This window comes from Gymnoscopelus microlampas (genome assembly GCF_963454915.1).
Source record: "Gymnoscopelus microlampas genome assembly, chromosome: 5".
NCBI classification, from domain to species: domain Eukaryota; kingdom Metazoa; phylum Chordata; class Actinopteri; order Myctophiformes; family Myctophidae; genus Gymnoscopelus; species Gymnoscopelus microlampas.
Window position 1 is genome coordinate 13,309,847 of NC_139942.1, and position 18,668 is coordinate 13,328,514.

General features: G+C 41.8%; 1 protein-coding gene across 5 annotated transcripts in view; it reads right to left on the minus strand.

Annotated features, from left to right (window-relative positions):
• LOC311046270 (uncharacterized protein) overlaps nucleotides 1-18,668 on the minus strand; it is a 249,409-nt gene that overhangs the window by 226,534 nt on the left and 4,207 nt on the right. For 2 of the 5 annotated variants that reach the window (XR_014600854.1, XM_084058484.1), the window contains exon 5: nucleotides 16,776-16,888. Coding sequence is in view for 4 of the 5 variants with exons in the window: in XM_084058484.1 (XP_083914610.1) it covers nucleotides 16,776-16,888 (113 nt within the window). In the remaining variant the exon portion in view is untranslated. Of the gene's footprint in view, nucleotides 1-7,645; nucleotides 7,839-16,775; nucleotides 16,889-18,668 lie in introns of those variants that run through there. The other 3 variants (XM_084058485.1, XM_084058483.1, XM_084058486.1) reach the window with 3 other exon arrangements.

The following is an 18,668-nucleotide window of genomic DNA, read 5'->3' on the forward strand; positions in this document are numbered from 1 at the left end:
ACCCTAAAAAGTTATTTTTAACCTAATCATTGCCTTAAACCAAGGTCAAACCTACATACAGGCAGTGGTGTAAAGTAACTAAATACATGTACTCAAGTATTGTACTTAACTACAGTTTTGAGGTATTTTTTACTTTACTGGAATATTTCCAATTTTCAATACTTTTACTTCTACTCCACTACATATTAGAGGAAAATATTATACTTTTACTCCACAATTATTTGAAAACTTTAGTTACTATGTTACTTTGTAGATGTATTATTACAAAACATACATTAAACACTTCAGCCATACTGTAACATACTGTAATTATTATTACACTTCGGTCCTGACTGCCTCCTTCTCCTTGTAGCATACTGCAGCAGCCTGGTGGCCAGAGAGAAACATTGTCAATTCAATTAAATTCAAAGGGGCTTTATTAGCATGAGGAAACAGACGTTTACATTGCCAAATATTTTTTTTAATGTAATATTAAAAAAAACAATGACATGGTATTAAAATGTAACAAACGGCTGTTAAGTTCATGTTATTCTCATTGTATTGGCTACCCTTTAATAATGAAAATATTAATATCAATTGTAATGTAATATCTACAGTACAGTACATATTGGGTAGAATTAGCTACAAGGCAGTTAAACCAAATAAAAGCAAACACATAAACTACATGTGAATGAATACACCCATCAACACACCAGCTTGATACATTGTGAAAATGATGATTTCAACACAGAACTCTTTCACAGATCCAACGACTAGTGTAAAAACATGAATTGTCAAACCATCCTTTCTTCTCTCCATTCCAAAACACAGCACAGTTTACTCTGTCAACTCCTCCTCCCCCAGCATGCTTTTTATCAGGCTGACCAGGACCCCAGTACCTGATGAAGTAGGAACATTGAACACATTACAATACTGTTTTCCCCTCTAAATATTTTCTTTGTTAGTCATGACCTAAAATTATATTCTAGATATTAGTTACAAATTAACTGTAATAACTGGATAGTGATAGAAAATCGGTATAATTGTCATATTAACATTAAGTACCACTTAGACAAAGGCAGCAAATATGTGAAATATAGTAAAAAATGTTAGTTGAAATAAAAAAACAGTTAAATGTAAGGTAAAGTATTACGTTGGTGTGGTCAGTGGCGTTCCATCTACCCACATCCAGACTCCTTTTCTCTGTATGTCAGTCAAACCCAGCCACATGTTCTCGTCTCTGCCAGTAACTCTCTCAACAAAGTCCTGGACAGAAAAGATGCTGGTTACTGAATGCATGTAATGCACGCATGTGCATTACATGCACATGCGTGCACGCACGCACGCACGCACGCACGCACGCACGCACGCACGCACGCACGCACGCACGCACGCACACACGCACACACACACACACACACACACACACACACACACACACACACACACACACACACACAATTCATACCTGTTTTTCTTTGCTGTTTATGACCATCAGGTCTGATTGTCTGTCTCTACAGTATTGTCTGCTGTCCTCCCAGGTTTTCGACTCGGCCGAGGGTGAGACGTAATAACACGCACCACCATCAAATGTAAATCCATATGATTCTAACAACAAAATAGTAAAGTTAGCAACTGTTTGCTCATATTAATGGTAAATGATGAACAACATGATATAATAATTAATAAAAACAGCGATTTCTCACTGACCACAGAGTCTCTTCTTCAGGTCATCTCGCTCTTTAGTTGCATTGTTATATCTGGACAGTAACTGGTCAAAACTGGACTGTATCTGATCCTTCTGTTCAGTTACATTGTTATATTTGGACTGTAGGTTGTTTTTCTCTGTATTCAATTCAGAATCTGTAAGAAGGAAAATCAACAAACTAATGAGCTTTACTGTACGTACAACTTTGTTCTGATAATCTTCAATTGGCGGTGAGACAAAGGACTCTATTTTGGGGTAACCGGTGAACCGGTGTGAAGCTCAGTGAACGGCGTGGTGGGTGGGGCGTGGTGACAGATGTTTGGTATTTATTACATAGCTTGGTTGAATATTTGATCCTGATTGATAAATCACTAAATTCAATGGTCTGTTATTTTTCTATAATGACCGCTGCTATCAATAACAGACTGCTGGAGACAATGCACATGAATGGTTGTTGTCCTATTCAACAAGGCAGCTGTGCAAAACAAACACACAATGTAATTGTATAGCTAAACAGTAGCTACACTAAAGAATGATTTGGAAAACCTTTGGAATTTGCTTAGGGTGATACATTGGCAATGCAGTGACATAATATTGACCTGTTATACTGGACACACCTGACATAGCTAATCTAATGAACTAGATATTTCTTTACCATAAGCAATTACATTATTTTACAATCAATTAAATCATTTTGTTGTTACATTTTATCGATGTATTAATTGCTTTATTTAAATACCTTTGTAATAAGTGGAATAATGAATAGCGAGCAGGTGATTCTTTTTTAAATAAACCTCATTCAGGGTGATGAAAACCGAAGAGTCTCCTTTGTGTCTCCTACCGGTCCGCTTGTCATCAGATTATTGGCTTAGGAAAATATCGACGAATTCTAGTCTCCATGTGGCGACTAATCGATTTTTTTGGGGTGAACTATCCCTTTAATGTGTGAGTCTCTCTGTGTCTGCCGATGTGCAGAGTGTTGCTGAAAATGAGAACTTGTGCTCAGCTACTACCTGGGTAAATAAAGAACTATAAAAAGTGTGTTCTGGTCCACACTCATGGAAGAAAAGCCTCACAAACATAATTATCTCAAGATCAAATGGAAGATCGAGAATTATATTGGGAGGAAATAATACAGTTAATATGTTTGACACTGGTCCTATTTGAAGCTTTAGACACTAGTCCACTACATTCTCATCATTAGACTTAAGCAATGATCAAACTATGTCCGGTACATGATATGATCATACTGCATTTCATATGGTGGGTGTTTAAACTGTACAGTCATTCTTTAAAAAAAATTGTGTCGAGGATATGCATTTGGCTGTGGTTCCCCATTTTAAAAAGCTTTCGTTTAAGGGACCCCCATAAGAGAAGATTTTGTCAACATTGCTTACAATCTCGCAATATATTCAATTTTGACCTCTGTATCGTGATATTCATCGTATCACCAACGTATTGGCAATTAATACACAACCCTATTCAATATTGTGCATTGTGTTACAATAGTTTTCTGCGACACAAGCATTTAACCATTTTCATGTGTGGGTTAGAATGCATTTCAAAAGGTTAAAATTAAGTTTTCCATCTTGAGGGAAGTCTATCTTGGTTTTGCCTCCGCCAACTAAAGTGTGCTGAAAATAGCAATAGACAAGTGTGCACTTTGTTATATATGCCGGTCCGTCTAAGCAGGTGGATGAAGCATATCGTGCTGTGTGAGTCCCCAAAACACAAAATACATGCAGGCAGGGGAAAACACAGCACTTCGCCTCCAGAAATGGTCATTCCACCTTGAGCCCTGACTCAAAATAGAGGCCAAAGTATTCCAATCAACAGCCATCAACACTATTTCCGACACACATATACATGTAAAGACAGTGTTCATAGAATGACACTCACACTTTATGACCAGACCAATGATGACAGCCAATAGAAGACTCAGCAGCACCAGACACACTGCAGCAGCTCTGGAATGATTGTTCTTTGACTGATCAGAGCCTGAAAAACAATAGATATGAGGATACTACAGATGGTTTTAACAAGTTATGATGCTTTATGACAGATAACAAGTCATTTATGTTCTTAACCCATTAAGACCTGATTCTAAAAATGCCTTCTAAATCAGTAATGCTCAAACTTTGTCGTGTCAAGGACCCACAAAATGATATGTATTTGTCCGTGGACCCTCATCTGAAAATGTTTTGTGCCAGAGACCCCCCAGAACATTTTCAAAAACAGCAGATGTGGCTCGCAAGCTTGTAGATCTGCCATTTTTGAGAACCACTGAACCACTGTTCTAAAACACTGGTCTAAATCTTACATCTCCCCAGTCCTGTCCTCACCCCATTGGCTCCCTATCAAATGTAGGATCGATTTTAAAATCTCGATAACTGCTTTTAAATCCTTCAGTGGGCTGGCCCCCCTTTACCTGGCTGAACTCATTGATGAACGCCATAACCCAGTTAGAGCTTTAAGGTCAGCTGACCTCTCGTTATTGACTACCGCCCGACTGAAAGCCAGGGGCGACCGTGCTTTTGCTGTGTCTGCTGCTCCCAGGCTCTGGAATGATCTTCCCTTTCACATTCGATCCGTCCAGTCCATCCAGGTTTTTAAGTCTTTTTCGACTTGGTTTTTAATCACAGCCAAGCTTTATTTTAACTTGATCACCTCCTGTTTGAGTGTTTGTCTGATTGCATTTGATTTTATTGTTTTGTTGCATTGTTTCTTGACCTGCACAGCACTTTGGTCGACTAAAGTTTTTTTTTTTTGAAATTGTGCTATTTAAATAAAGTTTGATTTCATTTGATTTGAAAGTTCTTCCTTTGATGTGTAAAACATATTGTGGTGTTCCAGATGTGTTAGTGAATCATTGTAGGATGTATTTGTACCTTCATTCTGCTCCTGTGCTGTGTTCTTCTGCACAGCATCCTGCTGTGTCCCATGGACAAGTTCAAGGTCGTCTGCAGTGACATAGATGTCTACTATCCTCTCTTCTCTCTCTCCTCTCTCCTCCATCTCCTGCTCTCTCTTTCCTCGGCCATATCTGACCTTCTTTGTAAGGTCTGGTATGGCGTACACGTCCTCACTCATTCTGGTTCATCTTCAAACTAGATTTGTTGCGTACTTTGTTGGAAAACAGAAGTCACAAAAGAGGAAGTTTACATATTGTTAAATATTGTAAAACCACACTTCACACCCACAGATTTCAGAAACGCTGAGAGAGGTCTAGAGTGTTTTCCTGCTGTTGTGCGTTATTAAAAGTTTTTAGTTATTTGATAGTTCTGGTGACTTAATTTGCTATTGTTGTGCCTTTTGCGCTGACATACATCATCATTATCTGTCTGTCTGTCTGTCTGTCTGTCTGTCTGTCTGTCTGTCTGTCTGTCTGTCTGTCTGTCTGCCTGCCTGCCTGCCTGCTTGCATGACAGCCTGTCCTTAATTGCTTTAAAGAGGTTAGACCAAAAGGAACAAATGTCAAATGTCATAACTCTGAGGAAGGTCGAAAGACCGAAACGTCAGTCAAACCCTTTACTTGCACTGCATTAAATAAAAGGCTTAAATAGTCCGTGCTGCTCCAGCGTTCTTCTCTCATTGGAACAAATGTCACGTTGTGAGCAACTGTTACAGAAAATGCTCACCACACTGCTGTGTGTGGGACATTAGAACTAATACCAAAGATGGAAGGTATTCCACTCTGGAGGGATTTTCATAAATGTTAGCTGCACAGAACTCTCCTCCTTTCCTCTCCTCCTCTCCTACCTCGTCGTCTCCTCCTCTTCATTCCTCCACTCCTCTCGTCTCCTCTCCTCCATACAGTCATACATTCCTCACTACATTGTGAAAATGGTGATTTCAACACATACTGTAACTCTTTCAGAGATCCAGCGGTTAGTTTCATAACATGATCTGTCGTACCATCCTTTATCATTATAACACACACGCGTGCGCACACGCACACACACACACACACACACGCTCGCGGCACGAGCACACACACGCACACACACACACACACACACACACACACACACACACACACACACACACACACACACACACACACACACACACCACCTGTTTTTCTTTGCTGTCTACGACCATCAGATCTGATTGTGTGTCTCTATCTGTATTGTCTGCTGTTCTGGTTTTCCTCTCATTAGAGATGTAATAACAACTGCTGGCAAATTTCTGCCATTCGGGTGATTCCAAAAAACAAAGAATAAAGTTAGCAATGGTTTGTTATGACAAATGATGATATAACATATGATACAGAAAAAAACATTGATGTCTCACTGACCGAGGGGTAGAAGAAGAAAGTTACATGGTGCTGCTTTAATGCTTGGTTGTTGCCCTATTCAACAAGGCAGCTGTGCAAAACAAACAAACCATGTAATTTCACAGCTAAACAGTAACTACATTAAAGAATGATTTGGAAAACATTTAAGGTGAGAAATTTACATAATATTGATTCATATTTGATCATCACTTCGGCACACAATTTAAAATCAATTAAATCATATAGCTGTTACATTTTGTTATCAATGTAGTAATTGCTGTATCAAATAGCTGTGTAATAAGTGGGATAATGAATGGTGAGTAGATCATTATTTTGAAATAAAACCTGCCTAATGGACTGGAGAAAGGAGGAGTATTCACGGTTAGGTTAGATTGCGCTGAACTGTATTATCAATGAGTTTGTTCCAGGTGGATTCAATAACGAGTAATGACTAAACAAATGACCCCTGAGAGCAGTGCATTGTGCTCAGCTCAGGGCAGATCAGGGCAGCAATGGCAACAGTGGCATAAAGGTTAACCACTCTTTAGCTCAAAATGTCCCCAGGACTCAAACAAGTGAAAATAGCCAATCTTTTTTCCTGTTCTTAGTTTTTTTGTTCTTGAAATGTCTGAAATTCTCTTGAAAAATTATTCAGATTTTGTGTTTCTTTTTTTTTTTTTTTTTAATAATACTTTATTTTTATCTTTAGCAGTAAACGGAAAACAAATCTGTAGTAGTTCCCCATTAGTAGCAAAAGTAGCAAAAATTGTGTTTTGTCTCCGGTGGAGACAATCCTTCGTCTGTCGGGGATAATAAAAACAAATGTACCTGTGGCACTCTGCCCTTTGGCACCCCTTGGCACCCCTAGGCACCCCTAAGCACCCTGGTCCCTGGGCAATTGCCCAGTTTGTTCTTGAGATACACTGGTGACCCACTCCAACACTCACTCACTGACAGAGATTTAAATTTATTGATACGATTGTCAATGCTCCAACCAACAATGCATTACAGTTTATGTTGATGCTACTAAATCTATTACTGCAACTATTAATACATTAAGTGGGGCATAATATATGCTAATGAATTTGAATTAAAACCCATGTTAGCTACTATATATAAAACATAAAATACATTGTTATGAAACTTGGCTTACAGAGAGAGAGTCGGAGACTAATGTTGAGAAGAGCTTGAACACAACAAAGCAATCCAAAACCCATTTGGAGCATCCTGTAGGCCTACTTCACCAGGATGTGGTCTATCTTATGCTGCAGGTCTGAACAATGTGCTTATTATTCTCATATGTACATCAGCTAGACCTAGATTATCGTTATGCAGTTTTAACTTGCAAATCATAATATTTTATAGCAATATAGTTCTTGTGATAAAAACCTTCTTTCCACGTGGTCATAGCCATTTATTATTGAATATGCTGTATCTTTAGGCTGTAGGAAAATAAACTTTTGCTTGTTACAGTATATGTTTATTTATTTATTTTTGGAGTATTTGAAGAAATCAAACAATTACAGACATGCATCTCCTGCAGTTAACAACTAACTCTTTGTTGCTAGAATACAGTCTGCATACACCACCTGTATAGCATGTGGAGAACATATGAATATCAATTGTAATGTAATATCTACAGTTCATATTGGGTAGAATTACAAGGCAGGTAAACCTAAAAATAAAAATAAACTACCACATGAAAATACACCTACTACATTGTGAAAATGATGATTTCAGCACAGAACTTTTTCACAGATCCAATGGATATTTTCATCACATGTTTTGTCGTACCATCCTTTATTATCTCCATTCCAAAACACAGCACAATCTTTTTTTCGATGGTTGTTATCAGGCTCACCACGCATCCAGTACCTACAGTTGGAACATTTAAAACATCACAATGCCTTTATATTTTCTCCCCTCTAAATATTGTGTTTGTTATTCATGACCTCAAATTGTATTCTAGATAATATGATACAAATTAACTGGATAGTGAAATAGACAGTAAGTATAATTGTCTCAGTGATAGTAGTGATAGTGGCATGTTTGTTTTTTTATATTAACACATTGACTGCCAGAGTTAAAACATAGTCCATAGCTGCCCTTGCCAGCTATTTTGAGCATTCTGGCCAATCTTCGCAGAGCCACAGAATATTTTGTGCTTGGACTATGAACACATGGAATATCTCAAATCGAAGAATAGAATCTCTGCTTTAATCCTGAAAAGAAAGTGAGTTGATAGCATGTTCCGTTTTTTAGCTAGAGGTAGTTGAATACAGCTCGCTTTCACCAAAATTTGATCCTTTTCTCTAGAAAGAGAGTTATGGCCGTTTTAGTGAAAAAAGAACAAAACAATCAAAAATCTTTTAAAAGTAATAGTTTATAAAAGAAAAAAAAAAAAAAAAAAAACTTTTGAATGACCTTTTATGGTGCTGTTTATACCTATGTCATTACCGTTTCACTCCAAAGTGCAAGATTAGTTCAACTTGTTCAAACTCAAGTTATATACACCCATGGTTCTCAAAGTGGGGTCCGGGGACCCCCAGGGGTCCTTGAGTGGGTTCCAGGGGGTACCCAGATAAATGTTGGATAGTTAGTAACCAAATGGACCCTTATGTTGCTGTAAATCTGAGAGTGTACAAATGGAACCAAATGGACCCGTAAGGGTCCATTTGGTTCCATTTGTACACTCTCAGAGTTATGGTGGTCCGTGGTTTAATGCAGGGGTTCCCAAAGTGGGGTCCGGGGACCCCCAGGGCCCTATATATACACATCAGCTATTTTCCAAAAATCTTGATATTCTTTGAAAATGTTTGAATATTTTTTACATTTTTATCACCACATCTGGAACTCTTTTCTGATGGGGGTCCGCGACCAAATCCGCATTCATTTAGGGGTACTTGACCTGAAAAAGTTTGAGAACCACTGATATACACATCAAATAACAATAATAAATCAAATTCAAAATGTCAGAAAAGTTTCACAAGAAACAGACTCTCAAGCACTAAAGAGATTCGACCCGTTTATTTTCGCCTTCAGTGTGACAGTACAACACTACAATTACAGACATTCTGTACAGTACACAAATGTACAGTAGATGTTTTCAAACTTTCATTTGTGCCTGTTATAGCGCCACCAGGAGGCCGATTTGTGCAAAACCCATTTACTCCTACAGATTTCATCCAAACATCATGCAAATCAGTACACAGTATCTCTATAGTCATGTGATCAACATGGATCTGTCCGATTTTCCATATTCTATCCTTATTGGCTAAGGTTGGCTTCCAAAGTTTGCAGGATTGGTCCGTTTTGAACAAAATGCCTCAAATCATAAACGCAGCATGCGATTTCCGTGAAATTTCACACGCACATTCCCACTAGGCCGAGGAAGAAATGGCACCCTTTTCACATTGGCCTGTTATAGCGCCACCAGCAGGTCTAATTTAGCAAAACACATTTTTGACACAAAATTCCTCAAATCATGAATGCAATGTCCGATTGCCGTGAAAGGCCTGAGAAAACATGACAACCTTTTCACATTGGCTATTATAGCGCTACCAGGAGGCCACAATAACGTACCTGACCTGGCGGAGACCTGTGCTCCGAGGAGCACTTTTTCTAGTTCAAAAATATTTTGGCTTTGTGTGGTAGTCAGTGGTACACTCCACACAGAGAGGCACCCTACAGCTTTTACACTGTAACCTGCTTTCTTTCCTCCCTCCCCTTCGGGTACAAACCCTGCACTTCTTGGCTGCGTACTTTCTTTTGGCTGTGCGGGGGATTGGGACAAGCTTATGGGCTGTAACGTCACCATTCAGCCTGCTCGCCGGGTCTTTTCTTGGTGCATATGGTCTTCTAGGAGCACGGGCGGGGAGCGGGGAGCGGGGCGGGGAGGGGGGCGGGGAGGGGGTGGAGCGGGGCGGGGAGGGGGGGGTGCCGCGGTGGCGGGGGGGTCGGCGGGGGGGTCGGCGGGGGGGGGGGCGGGGCAGGCCAGGGGGGGCTGGGGGGGTGCGGGCGGGGGCGGGGGCGGGGTGGGGGCGGGGACAGGTGGGTCTGCTGGGACTGGGACATCTGCTGGGACTGGGGCATGACTCACAGCTGTCCAAGAGGTGATGACACTGAGCAAAAATTCGTACATACACTTACACTTGCCCTTCGGATTCCTTGCCTTGTAAATGACAAATGCATTGTATAAGCTGATCTGGAAAAGGTAAACCACAAACTTGTTTGTCCATTTCGCTGACTTCCTGACGAAGGGATAGTAGCTGATGTTCTGGTCCATTCTGTCCACTGCATTCATGTTCTTTTTATAGTCACAGATACAGGATGGCCTCTCCACTGGCACTTTCCCTCTGTGGCCCTTCTGCCTCACCATCTCAGTCTCCATCTCATCCTTGTGGAACGTTGTGATTGTCCGAACGATGCGTTTGTCCCGCCATGCCAGTAGCATCACTGTGCCATTGTGCAACATCTTTCGTTCTCCTGCTTTCAGGCTGGACATTGTGAGCTCCCTCATGTCTAGTGGTTCCCCTCTCTTTTTTCTCATGGTACCACAGGCATGGATGTTCTTACTCAGAAGGAGTTTGCACATAGACACAGAGTTATAATAGTTATCCATAAACAAACGGTACCCATGACCCGAAAGCCCATCCAGCAAGAAAGTGATAGTATCTGGAAGGGAAGATCCTTTTCCACTATATGGCTTCAGGCTGTAGCAGTAACCCGTTTCGGAGTCACACAATATATAAGACTTGATTCCATATTTGATGGGTTTCTGGGGGTTGTACACCCTGAAGGCCAGACGCCCCCGCCACAGAAGCATTCCTTCGTCGATGGAGATGTTGAGACCTGGAACAAACATTTCCTTGAACTTGATGCGGAGGTAGTCCAAGACTGGGTTGATTTTCCACAGCTTGCGAGCAGGATCTATAGACTCACCGTCATCCACTCTCATAGCTTCAATTTCAGCAGCACTCATCGCCTCATTGTCAGTGAAGTGCAGAAAGCGCCATATTATCTGAAACCTGTTCCTAGACATTGTTCTGCTGAAGAATGGTGTATAAGGAGCCTCATCAGTCGCCCAATAATGTTCGATGGCAGGTTTGCGCACTATGCCAGTGAGGAGCAGCAGGCCCAAGAAGTTCTTTAGTTCTCCCACTTTGAGTTTACGCCATGCCAGTGTTCTGGCACATGGATGCGGAGTCTCACTCTGGTCTTCAGCCGCGATGTACTGCGTAGCGTATCTGTTGGTTTCATCACAGATCATCTGGAGCAGTTCATCTGTAAGGAACAGCGACAGAAAGTCTGCGGGGATATCCGACTCGATCTCAGCTGCAGCGTTGCGAGGACCCGGAACAGCAGTGAAAGGAATGTCGGTCCGTGGGTGAAATTCCGTTTCCTGCCACACATCCTCTACAACTGGAGGCCTGCCACCACGATCTGTGAATTATAGAAATATATAATTACCATAAAATACATACTTTTTTATTTGTGTGGTACGAGGTGTGATGAGCAGAACAGAAAAAAGTCCTTACCTCTTCTTTTACGGTGTGGTACTGCATAAAATGCTGCCTCCTCCTCCTCCTCCTCCTCCTCCTCCTCCTCCTCCTCACCACCACCTGAGATCACAGTAAAACATAAATGTGGTAAATATATGTCCCAAGCATCTTGTCTAAAAAGGTGTGTGTGTGTGTGTGTGTGTGTGTGTGTGTGTGTGAGACACACAGCAATGTATTACACTATAACATAACACATCTATTGGGGTCCTAGATATTCTATTCAACATATAAACTTGTGGTGCAAATGTAAGATAGAAATGTAGTTACCTTCGCCAACACGCGAAGATTCTCCTCCTCCTCCTGCTCCCTTCCTCTTTCTCCTGCTTCTCCCCTTCGGCTGTCCAACTGCCCCGTCTGAGATCACAGTAAAGCATATGTGGTAAATATATGTTCCAAACACCTTGTCTAAAAAGGTGTGTGTGTGTGTGTGTGTGTGTGTGTGTGTGTGTGTGTGTGTGTGTGTGTGTGTGTGTGTGTGTGTGTGTGTGTGTGTGTGTGTGTGTGTGTGTGTGTGTGTGTGTGTGTGTGTGAGACACACAGCAATGTATTACACTATAACATAACACATCATCTATTGGGGTCCTAGATATTCTATTCAACATATAAACTTGTGGTGCAAATGTAAGATAGAAATGTAGTTACCTTCGCCAACACGCGAAGATTCTCCTCCTCCTGCTCCCTTTCTCCTTCTCCCTTTCTCCTGTCCACCTGCCCCGTCTGAGATCACAGTAAAACATAACATAATGTGGTAAATATATGTTCCAAACACCTTGTCTAAAAAGGTGTGTGTGTGTGTCATCAATGTATTACTCTATAACATAACACATCATCTATTGGGGTCCAGATATTCTATTCAACATATAAACTTATGGTGCAAATTTGAGATAGAAATGTAGTTACCTTCGCCAACACACGAAGATTCTCCTCCTCCCTTTCTCCTTCTCTTGCTTCTCCGTTTCTCCTGTCCACCTGCCCCGTCTGAGATCACAGTAAAACATAACATTGTCATGGTTGTCCTAGTTTATGATGACACCAGTTCACTTTCCATGTGATCACTACAACAATTTGTCTCCTTACATCCTGTGTTGTACTGTATTGTCTGATTGCACTGTAATGATGTATAGACATTATATTCAACATATATATAGATAGAATCACCTTTCTCAAGACACACAGCTGATCCCACTGCTGCCCTTCTCGTGACCTGTCTGTCCTCAAAATCTTCTTCATCTGAAACCAAATATATGTATGTTGTTTACATGACATGCCCCTTAGTGGCCTACTCTTCAGACATTTGAAAATAACATCAAAGGGACTTGAAAATCCTTGTTGACAGCCCTAATGGTGACCCACAACAAGATCAGAGGATTTGTTGTTTTACATGACCTCTCTTCCCTTTGAAGTAGGCCCCCCCCACCCCCCCAAAAAAAGGAGCAGATCTACAAGTCTACTGCACCATAGTAAATTCATAAGATTCATCATAATCAAATACATCACATGCATAGATCTATGATAAAATACATATCATTCATTATCATCATTGGTTGACAAGAGTGCAATACCACATACTGTGTGTGTGTGTGTGTGTGTGTGTGTGTGTGTGTGTGTGTGTGTGTGTGTGTGTGTGTGTGTGTGTGTGTGTGTGTGTGTGTGTGTGTGTGTGTGTGTGTGTGTGTGTGTGTGTGTGTGTGTGTGTGAGACACAGCAATGTATTACACTATAACATAACACATCATCTATTGGGGTCCTAGATATTCTATTCAACATATAAACTTATGGTGCAAATGTAAGATAGAAATGTGTTTACCTTCGCCAACACGCGAAGATTCTCCTCCTCCTCCTGCTCCCTTTCTCTTTCTCCTGCTTCTCCCCTTCGGCTGTCCAACTGCCCCGTCTGAGATCACAGTAAAGCATATGTGGTAAATATATGTTCCAAACACCTTGTCTAAAAAGGTGTGTGTGTGTGTGTGTGTGTGTGTGTGTGTGTGTGTGTGTGTGTGTGTGTGTGTGTGTGTGTGTGTGTGTGTGAGAGACACACAGCAATGTATTACACTATAACATAACACATCATCTATTGGGGTCCTAGATATTCTATTCAACATATAAACTTGTGGTGCAAATGTAAGATAGAAATGTAGTTACCTTCGCCAACACGCGAAGATTCTCCTCCTCCTGCTCCCTTTCTCCTTCTCCCTTTCTCCTGTCCACCTGCCCCGTCTGAGATCACAGTAAAGCATATGTGGTAAATATATGTTCCAAACACCTTGTCTAAAAAGGTGTGTGTGTGTGTGTGTGTGTGTGTGTGTGTGTGTGTGTGTGTGTGTGTGTGTGTGTGTGTCACACATCAATATAACATACCACATCATCTATTGGGGTCCTAGATATTCTATTCAACATATAAACTTGTGGTGCAAATGTAAGATAGAAATGTGTTTACCTTCGCCAACACGCGAAGATTCTCCTCCTCCTGCTCCCTTTCTCCTTCTCCCTTTCTCCTGTCCACCTGCCCCGTCTGAGATCACAGTAAAACATAACATTGTCATGGTTGTCCTAGTTTATGATGACACCAGTTCACTTTCCATGTGATCACTACAACAATTTGTCTCCTTACATCCTGTGTTGTACTGTATTGTCTGATTGCACTGTAATGATGTATAGACATTATATTCAACATATATATAGATAGAAAAGCATTACCTTTCTCAAGACACACAGCTGATCCCACTGCTGCCCTTCTGGTGACCTGTCTGTCCTCAAAATCTTCTTCATCTGAAACCAAATATATGTATGTTGTTTACATGACATGCCCCTTAGTGGCCTTTGAAGATTTTGACAAATGACAGTGGATCAGAGGTGGGGGCTATAGTGCACCTGGCAGCCCACAAAACCAGATATAAACGTATATACTCTTCAGACATTTGAAAATAACATCAAAGGGACTTGAAAATCCTTGTTGACAGCCCTAATGGTGACCCACAACAAGATCAGAGGATTTGTTGTTTTAGCCTTACGATGACCCAAAACAAAGGATTTGTTGTTATTTACATGACCTAACCTCTCTTCCCTTTGAAGTAGCCCCCCCTCCCACACCCCCAAAAACGAGCCAGGTCTACTGCACCATAGTAAATTCATAAGCTTCATCATAATCAAATAAATCACATGCATAGACCCATGATAAAATACATAATATTCATTCATAATTAGGGTTATGGGGTAATACCGTAGCAATCCACAGGGCTACACTATCGTCCAATAAGCACACACACACACACACACACACACACACACACACACACACACACACACACACACACACACACACACACACACACACACACACACAGCTTGTAGATCGGCTTTATTACGAAATAGATCCATAACAATTCAACAAATATATTGCGATTGAACGGTTTGGTGCGGTAAATGTTGATATAAAGTTGATACAAGTATATATAATACTTTCTACATAAGGTAATGTAAAACTAAAAAAGACACACACGCATCGCGACGCATTGTGAGCTTGTAGATCGTCTATATTCATCAAAATATGAAATAGAGCCATAACAATAGAAAAATATATTGTGATGAACGGACGATAATAACAAAAAAAAAAAGACACACACGCATCGCGACGCATTGTGAGCTTGTAGATCGTCTATATTCATCAAAATATGAAATAGAGCCATAACAATAGAAAAAATATATTGTGATGAACGGACGATAATAAAAAGAAAGACACACACGCATCGCAACGCATTGTGAGCTTGTAGATCGGCTTTATTACGACATAGAGCCATAACAATAGAACAAATATATTGTGATTGAACGGTTTGGTGCGGTGAATGTTGTTATAAAGTTGATAAAAGTATGTATAATACGTTCTACATAAGGTAGGTAAAACAAAAAAAGATACACACGCATCGCGACGCATTTTGAGCTTGTAGATCGTCTATAGTCATCAAAATATGAAATAGAGCCATAACAATAGAAAAAACTATATTGTGTTGAACTTACCACTGGTTTCCAATGATCTCTGGCTTGGCTGCCAGCCAACAGACCCGGCCTCGTCGCTGAAATCCGAGCTCCCTTCCCCGTCCGAGGTCTCGGCTGGGCGGGTGTCGATTTCGGGTTCTGGTTCTGGTACGTCCTCCTCCGGAGGCTCCGGTACGTCCAGAACAGGTACAGAAACTAGCGATCGCTCGGGCGAGGTGAAGCAGTCTTTCACATCAGGTCCAGGGGGTAATGGCGGGGGTGATGACCGTGGAACTAGCGATAGCTCAGGCGCGGTGAAGCAGCCCTTGAAAGGCTTCAAATCCTCCAGTACGTGCTCAGGTCCAGGGGGTAATGGCGGGGGTGATGTTCGCGGGACTAGTGATCTCTCAGGCGCTGTGAAGCAGACCTTTACAGGTTCAACGTCCTCCTGTGAGTCCGGTACGTGCTCAGGTCGAGGGGGTGATGGTCGCGGCCGCGGAGCTACGAATGACATGCAGTCCTCCAGCCTCTTTTGGCGAGAATCGCTCGGTTGAACGGTCCTCTTGGGCCCAATATGTCGGGTCTTTTTGGTCCGTTTCCCTACCATCTTTTATTCTTTCTTTCTACTCTCTCACCTAAAATATAAAGGCACCTAGGCACCTCTCTCTACCTCGAAACCCTCCGACACTCCGGTCCACCTCCTCTCCCTCAACTATCTGTAGCTTACACTATAACTAAATATAAACTATAAACTAAATAAACTATAAACTAAATAAACTATAAACTAAACTCTACCTCAAATTACTCAAACTATAAACTAAACTAAACCTCAACAATTAGGCTACTCACTTTCTCTCTCAATCGCTCCTCTGTCTGTCTTGCTCTGTCTGTCTCTCTCTCTCTCTCTCTCGGTGTCTCTCTTGGTGTTGTTTGTTTGAATGCGCAAGACGGCACACTGGGGTTTCAGGCTTCTTTGTGCTTTTTGGTCTGATCATGTGACTTTTTGATCACATGACTTTTTTTGGAGTTTTTTTTTTTTGTAGAAGGACTATATGAAGACACCGGTTGCATAAGATTGCAATATAACTTAAACCACAAAAAAGACATAAGAACGCAGATCTGCGTTCTTGGCAGCCCACGGAATTATTTGAAAGAACGCAGATCTGCGTCCATGGCAGCCAATGTGTTAACATTTAATACCATTTAGACAAAGGCAGCAATTATGTGAAATGTAGTTAAAATGTTAGTTGAAATGAAGAAGAGAAAATGAAAGTCTTACGTTGGTGTGGTCAGTGGGGTTCCATCTACCCACTTCCAGACTCCTTGGTTGTCTCTGTCAGTCAAACCCAGCCACACGTTCTGGTATCTGCCAGCAACTCTCTCAACAAAGTCCTGGACAGAAAGACTGCTGGTTATTGAAATACAAACTATACAACAGTTGCACGTGTTTGTGTGCACGCACGCTAGGGTGCATCAAAAAATACAATTTTAACCTGCTGATCTGTTAATGTGATAAAAGTGTTCCAATGCATGTTGTTACAACATATGCAAAATATTTTTGCAATACGAGGTGATTTAGAGGTGCAACGGCCATCAAGGCCAAGGGGGTAACCAGCATACTATGCATGTTTTTACCTTTTGTTTATTTTTAATTTATTTTTAAATCTAATTTGATATTACTGCCATCACCAACACATTGTGCATAATGCACTTTAGCTACAACTTTCATTTCAACATTCAACATAATGTTTATTTGGTAGCCATGCTAACCTGAGAGAATCAAGGACAATTCTAATGCTAACGAAGCACAATGCTGTGAGGCAAAAAGACTCCACCCTTGACCTGAAGACAATTGAGGTAATCTACTCTCTATTCTTTGTGTTGATGTACTTTTATTAAGGATATTTTCATATGAGTTGTACTTTTGGGAGCTGCCTAGCAGGCACGCTTTACCAAGGAGCAGCAGGAAATGACAGTGAAGTCCAGAATGGCGATGTTGGAGAGCGAAAGTGATGAGCATAGCGATACAGAAGACTGGCACCACAGCCTGCTTTCCACCCTACATCCTCAGCCGGCCGAGTCTCGTGTCACTGGCTACACTGTTGAAGATCACACCGATGCAGCAGGCTGCCTTCACGCGCAAGTTCAGAGTTACTGTAGGCGGTAATTGTGCAAATATTTCAGCATCCTATGTGACAGCAGATCGATCACGCCGCCAAGTCCTGGAGGCTGTCAATAAAGAACACCACAAGCAGTGGACACCATCTCCCATGTGCACCCTGCACTGGGACAGCAAGTTGACACTGATGTTCAGCAATGTGTGCCAGTTGGAGGAGTGTTTGACAGTGGTGGTTGGAGATGCAGAGCAGCTCAAACTGCTTGGTGTGCCAGCGTATACAAAGAGGAAAGACGAGGCGTGCGGAGAGATCATTGCCCGGCTGACATACAAGCTACTGCAGGACTGGTGCTGTGCCGACCAGGTTATCAACCTGGTATTTGACACCACTGCATCACAGCAGCCTGCATTGCCATCCAGCTCTCACTTGGTAGACCACTGCTCTGGTCCGGGTGCCGGCACCACATTGGTGAGGTGCTCCTCAGCCACATTTTCACTGATCTCAAGGTGGAGACGTCATGCTCACCAGAAGTTACCTTGTTTAGGCGTCTGCAGGACAACTGAACTTGCTGCTGCACAATTACAGTGGCCCATTGTCCCACTACATTACTGCCAATGCCGAACAACCGTTACTGGGCAGGTTATGTGCTGAACTCACTGTGTGTACTGCAGCAGTGATAGACTACAAGCGAGGCGACTACCACAAGTTTGTGCATCTGTGTCTTGTCTATCTGGGTGCAGATGATGCAGCACAGACTGCAGTATACTTTCAACGGTCGGAGCTCTGCACAAGGCGTGCTGGATGGCCAAGCTCCTCTACACTCTCAAGCTGGCTTTGATGGAGCAGCATATCGCCATGCTTCCCCAGGGCATCATCACCACATGGCAGTAGGTGCCGAAGATTCGGGTGTATGCCATCTTCAATACGCACATCTACGCAACATGGTGGCTGACCTGTGACACAGCCGTAGATGCCGCATAGAATGACCTCAAACTCTACCACAACCTACAAGTCTGTTGACGAGGGCATTGCAACATCAGCCATGAAAGCGCTGG